At 41.7% G+C, this 7,228-nt stretch overlaps 1 protein-coding gene across 1 annotated transcript in view; it reads left to right on the top strand.

The window, feature by feature from the left end:
• The first annotated feature begins 224 nt into the window (after window positions 1-224).
• Window positions 225-7,228, top strand: part of IL13RA1 (interleukin 13 receptor subunit alpha 1) — a 48,117-nt gene continuing 41,113 nt past the window's right edge. Inside the window, exons 1-2 of the mRNA XM_012475945.2 lie at window positions 225-309; window positions 3,238-3,358. Of these exons, the coding sequence (XP_012331368.2) occupies window positions 3,294-3,358 (65 nt within the window). The 5' untranslated portion in view covers window positions 225-309; window positions 3,238-3,293. The remainder of the gene's footprint in view (window positions 310-3,237; window positions 3,359-7,228) is intronic.

The following is a 7,228-nucleotide window of genomic DNA, read 5'->3' as shown; positions in this document are numbered from 1 at the left end:
ATGTACCTGAGAGTGGCAGGGAGAACAAAATCACCCCCAATTGAGAATCACTGATCTATACCATTTGAGAACATTTAAAAAAAAACAACACCACATTTGGACATGCTAATGTTTTATTATTTAAGTGTGTGTTTCCTGAAGCAATGCCTTTTACGATTTTCTAACCTTAGAAAATAGCTCCAGAAACTCATCGTTCAAAAGAAGTGCCCCTGAATGAGAGGATTTGTCTGCAAGTGGGATCCCAGTGTAGCACCAATGAAAGTGAGAAGCCTAGCATCTTGGTTGAAAAATGCATCTCACCCCCGGAAGGTAACAATTGAAAGCACTATTTCTTGGTGTTTAGAGAATGAATCTGAATGTTCCATTGCTTTTGTGCATTGTTCATTAATTCATTCAATTCTCAAACATTTTCTGAGTCTAATAAGGGCCAAGCATTGTACTAGGTGCTACCAGCTCAATGAAAATGTGAGTGTGTCTCTGCCTTGAAGAAGCTTACAAACAACTTGAATAACAATGCCTAATAGTTATATAAAATTTAATAGTTTAAAAAATGATATACACATGTGTGTGCATGCACATGGGCACACGTGTGCATGCACGTGCATGCACACACACACACACACACATACACCACACTTCCTTAAATCGAGCTTTACAAGGTTATCTTCTGAAGTGAATAAGGTGTGTAATATTACCCTGATCCATTTTATGAGGAAGAAATGAACTGAATGACTTGCTATATGTCTTTATATTCCAGGCCCAGTGCTTTAAAAATAAAACACAAAATACTATCTTACTCATTATATATGATAATTAGTTTGCTATGCAGGATATATTTGGGAAACCATGTTTAAAAAGAAAAATATTATGCTGGCCTAGCTCCAATACAACTCTAGACAAGATAATATAAGACAGCCCTAGGAAAAGCTGTCAAGTAGTGAGGTTGATCATTGTTCCCCAGTCCCACCTCACCTAGTGTCCTTCTGGCTCTTATGTTACATACAGGGGAGTAGCATATACTGATTAAGAGTAGGGCAACCAGAAACCAACTGTCTAAGTTTAAATCCCAGCTCTGCCAGCTATTAGCTGTATAACCTTGGGCAAATTTCTTAGCCCCTCTGCACCTTAGTTTCCTCATCTGTAAAATGGGCATGATAATGGTATCTATCTTCTGTGATTACTGGGATGGTTACATAAGTCAATATATGTGAGGTACTTAGAATAGTGCCTGGCAAAGAGTGAATGTTTTATATATATTACATTTATATATATTATGTTATCCCTTGGTTGGGTAGGGCTGGGCCCCATCTCTTACCTCCAGTCCTTAGTTCTATGTGGCCTGTGCTCTAAGCCATTCCATTTACCTGCTTTGTACTGATCACAAACATATGAAGTGCTGTTTGTAAAATTATAAAATTCAGGACTGCCAAGAGGTTTGAAACAACTTACCTGCCCTATTCTCCTTTCCTTAGGAGTTTAAAACAAAAGAAAAATGGCTGGGCACAGTGCCTCACGCCTATAATCCCAGCACTTTGGGAGGTCGAGGCGGGTGAATCACCTAATGTCAGGAGTTTGATACCAGCCCGGCCAACATGGCAAAACCCTGTCCCTACTTAAAATACAAAAATCAGCCGGGCATGGTGGCACGTGCCTGTAATCCCAGCTACTGGGGAGGCTGAGGCAGGAGGATCACTTGAACCCAGGAGGCAGAGCATGCAATGAGCTAAAATCACATGGCTGCACTCCATTCTGGGCCAAAGAGTGAGATTCCATCTCAAAAAAACAAACAACAGCAACGAAAAAACTGGCCAGGTGCGGTGGCTCATGCCTGTAATTGCAGCACTTTGGGAGGCTGAGGCGGGTGGAATACTTGAAGCTAGGAGTTCAAGACCAGCCTGGCCAACGTGACGAAACCTGATCTCTACTAAAAATACAAAAATTAGCCAGGCGTGGTGGCGGGCACCTGTAACCCCAGCTGCTCAGGAGGCTGAGGCAGCAGAATCACTTGAACTCAGGAGGTGGAGGTTGCAGTGAGCTGAGGTCAAGCCATTGCAGTCCTCATGGCAGCAAGACTCTGTCTCAAAAAAAAAAAAAAAAAGGCAGGCATGGTGGCACATGCTTGGCAGGAAAATTGCTTGAACCCGGGAAGCAGAGGTTGCAGTTAGCCATGATCACGCCACTGCGCTCTAGTCTGGGTGACGGAGCAAGACTCTGTCTCAAAAAAAATTATTATTATACTATACTGTGACATAAAATGGTTGATGATGGCTTAGTGTAGTACCCCTTCAAGGATCATGAGGGGTAACAGGTTTACATTTTAAACAGAGGTGTTTAGTTTAAAGACATTATACCTTAACTAAAGATAGAGATTTTAGGTCAGAAAGATATTAGGGCTCCTAAAGTCATGACACTTAAGAGGCAACTACTAAGAGTTCAGTTAGGCTTACCTTTCCCCAGAATTGCTTCAGGAGGAATGTTTATTTATTTATTTAGAGACAGAGTCTCGTTCTGTCACCCAGGCTGGAGTACAGTGGCAAGATTTCGTGGCAACCTCCACCCCCCTGGTTTAAGCAATTCTTGTGCCTCAGCCTCCCAAGTAGCTGGGACTACAGGTGTGTACCACCACATCTGGCTATTTTTGTGTTTATAGTAGAGACAAGGTTTCGCTATGTTGACCAGGCTCTTGTAGAACTCCTGACCTCAAATGATCCGCTCACATTGGGCTCCTAAAGTGCTGGGATTACAGGCATGAGCCACCCTGCCTGACTAAATGTTTGTTTGTTTGTTTGTTTGTTTATTTTAAAAAAAAAGATGTGTCAGTATTGATCAAAAGACAGAAACTTAAGTTGTACTTCAGTAAATTTTTTTAAGACAGGTATATATATAAAGGTTGTTTGTATGTCCACATTCATTTAGGAATTGTGTAGATATTGTCTGTGATTGAAATGGTTTTTGATCTTTTATCTCTCTTTCCAGTAAGGGATATTACTTAGGGTCCCTCAGTGATAGGGAAGATGTTTTCTTTGTATCATGAGGTAAGAGAGAAGGTTGTGAACAAATTAGATTTGGGTTTCCTCCATTCTGGGTGACTTCTGGGTAAAATGGGGTGAGAGATGAAGAGTTTACTTTCTGACGAAGCAACATAAAGCACTCTCATTATCCCCTTTGCCAAAGAGTGATTGCTACTTTGCATTACAAGGAAAGAAGGGTCTTAAACTCTTGGCCTGGATATTCTAGGCGATCCTGAGTCTGCTGTGACTGAGCTTCAATGTGTTTGGCACAACCTGAGCTACATGAAGTGTTCGTGGCTCCCTGGAAGGAATGCCAGTCCCGACACTAACTATACTCTCTACTATTGGTGAGTATGTACAGTACAATTACTGGAAGACTGATTGTAATTGTGTTGGGAGCCTTTGGATCCAACCTAGTTAAAAAAAAGAACAGTCTATTTTTTTCTGCAAACCCAACAAGATGGACAGTTTGCTTCAATGAAAAATGTGTCTGCCTTTGGTGTCTACTTTTTAAATAAACTTTCTATTTTCAAATATAGATCCTGTATGTTACCAAAAAAATGTACAGAGAGATCTCATATACCTTTCACTCAGTTTCTCCCAATGGTAACATCTTATGTAACTATAGGACATTATCAAAAGCGGAAAATTGGCATGGGTACAATCCAAAAACCTCAATCCTATTTCAACAGCTTTACATGCATTCTGTGTGTGTATATGTATAGTTGTATGCAATTTTATCACATGAAGATATACAGTGGTTCAATCACCACAAGGAGTTGCACTTTTATAGACACACTCACCTCCCTCTTAAACCATCTCTCCATCACACCCCTCTCCCCCAAGCCTCTAACCTCTGGCAACCTTAATCTGTTCTCCATCTCTTTAATTTTATTAATTCAAGAATGTTACTGGAATGGAATCCTATAGTATATAACCACTTAAGACTGGCTTAAAAAAAAAAAAACTCAGTGTAATACCCTGGAGATCTGTACAAGTAGTTGCATATCAAGAGGTCACTCCTTTTTATAGCTCAGTAGTATTCCATGATATGGATGTACCAGTTTTTTAAACCATTCATTCATTAGAGGATATCTCAGTTGTTTCCAGTTTTTCGCTATTATGAATAAAGCTACTGTAAATATTCACATACAGATTTTTATATGAACATAACTTTTCATTTCTCTGGAATAAATGCCCAAGAGTGTAATTGCTGGGTCATATAGTAATTGCATATTTAGTTTTTTTTTTTTTAATGCCAAACTGTTTTCTAAAGAAGTTAGTTCACCTTACATTCCCCCTAGCAATATATGAGTTATTGATGTCTTTTTTTTTTTTTTTTTTTTCCGAGATGGAGGCTCACTCTGTTGCCCAGGCTGGAGTGCAACGGCACAATCTTGGCTCACTCCAACCTCCATCTCCTCTTCAAGCAATTCTCCTGCCTTGGCCTCCCAAGTAGCTGGGACTGCAGGCATGAGCCACTGCGCCCAGCCTGATGTCTGCTTTTAAAAAGGAAAATTATATCATGTCTGGGGCCATAAAGTAGTTTGTTTATTGATTCATTGATTGAGATAGAGTCTTGCTCTGTCACCCAGGCTAGAATGCAGTGGTGCGATCTTGGCTCACTACAACCTCTGCCTCCTGGGTTCAAGTGATTCTCCTGCCTCAGCCTCTGAAGCAGCTGGAATTACATGCATGTGCCACCATGTCCAGCTAATTTTTGTATTTTTAGTAGAAACAGGGTTTCAACATGTTGGTCAAGCTGGTCTCGAACTCCTGGCCTCAGGCGATCTGCTCATCTCAGCCTCCCAAAGTGCTGGGATTACAAGTGTGAGCCACCACACTCAGCCTCAAAAAGTAGTTTAGCTTCCTGCAGAATAACTTTGATGTTTTGATATTTGATCCTTTAGTATTTGGTATTTGTGACTATATCTACTACAATGTTTGTTATGTTTCTAAGTTAGTCTTCCATCATTTCCTTTAGAGCCTAGAATTATTAGCAACAGAACAAGAAAGGAAGACTAAGTTAATCTGGTTTAATTCAGTAAACCTTTATTTAGAACACTTTGTGGATAAACCACTGAATGTACAGCAGAGACAAGAAACATGTCTCTTTTCTCCTGAAGCTTAAAATATAGAGGAGGAGTTAGTGCCTGATACAGTGACCTGCATTAAATTAAATGAGATAGTGTATGCTGAAGGCTGTTGCAGAGGAATAGATAGATTCCTGTGGGAAGTTAGGTTGGAGCTTGGGGTAGGGTTGTGGGGAGGTGGATGGGTGGATGGAGAGGAGACTGGAAAGATTTTTTTTTTTTTGAGACAGAGTCTCGCTCTGTTGCCCACGCTGGAGTGCAGTGGCACGATCTTGGCTCACTGCAACCTCTGTCTCCCGGGTTCAAGCAATTCTCTGCTTCAACCTCCCGAGTAGCTGGGATTACAGGTGCCCTCCACCATGCCCGGCTACTTTTTTTTTTTTTTTTTTTTTGTATTTTTAATAGAGACCGGGTTTCACCATCTTGGCCAGGCTGGTCTTGAACTCCTGACCTTGTGATCCACCCATCTCAGCCCCCCAAAGTGCTGGGATTACAGGCATGAGCCACTGCGCCCTGACCTCCCTCCGCCTGGGAGGCTTTGATGAAGGAGGCAGACTGCCCAGATGAGGGAGTTTCTCTGAGGCTGGCCTCTGGAGAAGAGCATTTTGAGAAATGGAGATATTTAATCATTGTGATACCAGGGTGGAGAAGGGGAGACCTAGTATAGGCAGTCTGCCCTCCACATGACCTTGTTATTTGTCCTTATCTCAGCCCAGACACGATTTCCACTCCAGAAAGTCTGCCTTGACCTCTCAAGTCTAGACATGTGTGCCTTCCTATTTTCTCATGACACCTTGCAATTTCTTGCATCATACTACCCTTGACTGTCATTTGTTAAGAGTGCTTCTGAGAGAATGGGATGTGAGGGACCATGTCCAAGACTTGTGAAGCTACTGGATAAACATGGCCTTTCATGCTAAAGTGTCTCTTTTGCTTGGTGACATGATGGAAAGAATTTTTGGTACGTTAAAACATTCATGGCTATATCATGGAATAGAATGCAAAAGAAACAATCACATACATTTTTGGATGAAAACCTCTAAAATTGCCCTGGGATTCACATCCTTATTCCTCCCTGGTGGAAGGATCCTCCTGGCAAAGTTGGGAAGTGCTTCAGGTGAAGCCAGAAGTTCTGTGTGGTTATGTCCGAGGTCTGTTTCTTCCCCCTATCATGTAAATCTCATTTAAGGTTTTGTAGTTTCACCTGCTCACTCTTGGTACCTGTTGTTTCTCCTTTACTTAAAGCCCTTCAGTGGCTCCCTGGTGGCTTTAGGTTAAAGTCCAAACTCTCCACCACGACAGACAAATTGCTTTATGACCTGGCCCCTGTCAACCTCTCCAGACTCAGTTGCATCTGCCTCCATGCACTCCTGCCCCCCTACCCCCCGCAGCATTCACCCACAGCAAACTTCCTTCAGTTCCTCAGACTGATTCTTCAAATAAACAGAACACTGGAATTCAAACAGAATATTCAAATGGAATAGTGGAAACATTCTGCATCCTCTTGTAGCCTAGGCCTTTCCTCTTCACCTGGTTGCCTCTTATTTGTTCTTAGCTCAGCTCAGACACCATTTCCTCTCCAGAAAGCCTCCCTTGACCTCTCAAGTCTAGACATGTACTCTTTCCTCTTGTCCCACGGCACCTTGCAGTTTCTTGTGTCATACTACCCAGCACATTGTGTTATTTCCTGTCACTTGGTGGTAGCTTGCTACAGGCTGCAGTTTCTCTTGAGAGCAGGAGCTGTGTCTTGTTTCTCTTAGTGCCTGATATATAGTAAATATTCCATAAATAAGTTTTGAATGTTTGATAGGATCCAAAGCTAGAGAATATTCAGGGTTGGGGTGACAGTTATGAGGTATAAGCAACTGAGGAGTATTAGCATTCATGAATAAAAAGAGAGAGGGATTGAGTAGATCTAGCTCCCTAAAGGATTGCTAAGAAGGGGCCAAAGAACTAAGCCTTACTAAGAAGGAGTAGCCTGGTTGTTGATATTGCAATAAGGTTTAGGGAGAGCCATTACACAAGCCTTTAAGTTGTCTTGTGAGTTGGTAGCATGCATGTGTTTATTATGCTATTAACCCCTGTTGTTTTCCCTGGAGTCATTATTGGTAAAACCTCAGGGAA

The sequence above is a fragment of the Aotus nancymaae genome, unplaced genomic scaffold, assembly GCF_030222135.1.
Source record: "Aotus nancymaae isolate 86718 unplaced genomic scaffold, 86718_ANA_hifiasm-v0.15.2.pri h1tg000004l, whole genome shotgun sequence".
NCBI classification, from domain to species: Eukaryota; Metazoa; Chordata; class Mammalia; order Primates; family Aotidae; genus Aotus; species Aotus nancymaae.
Note: the sequence above shows the minus strand (reverse complement) of the source record. Positions and strands in the feature narration are given on the sequence as shown.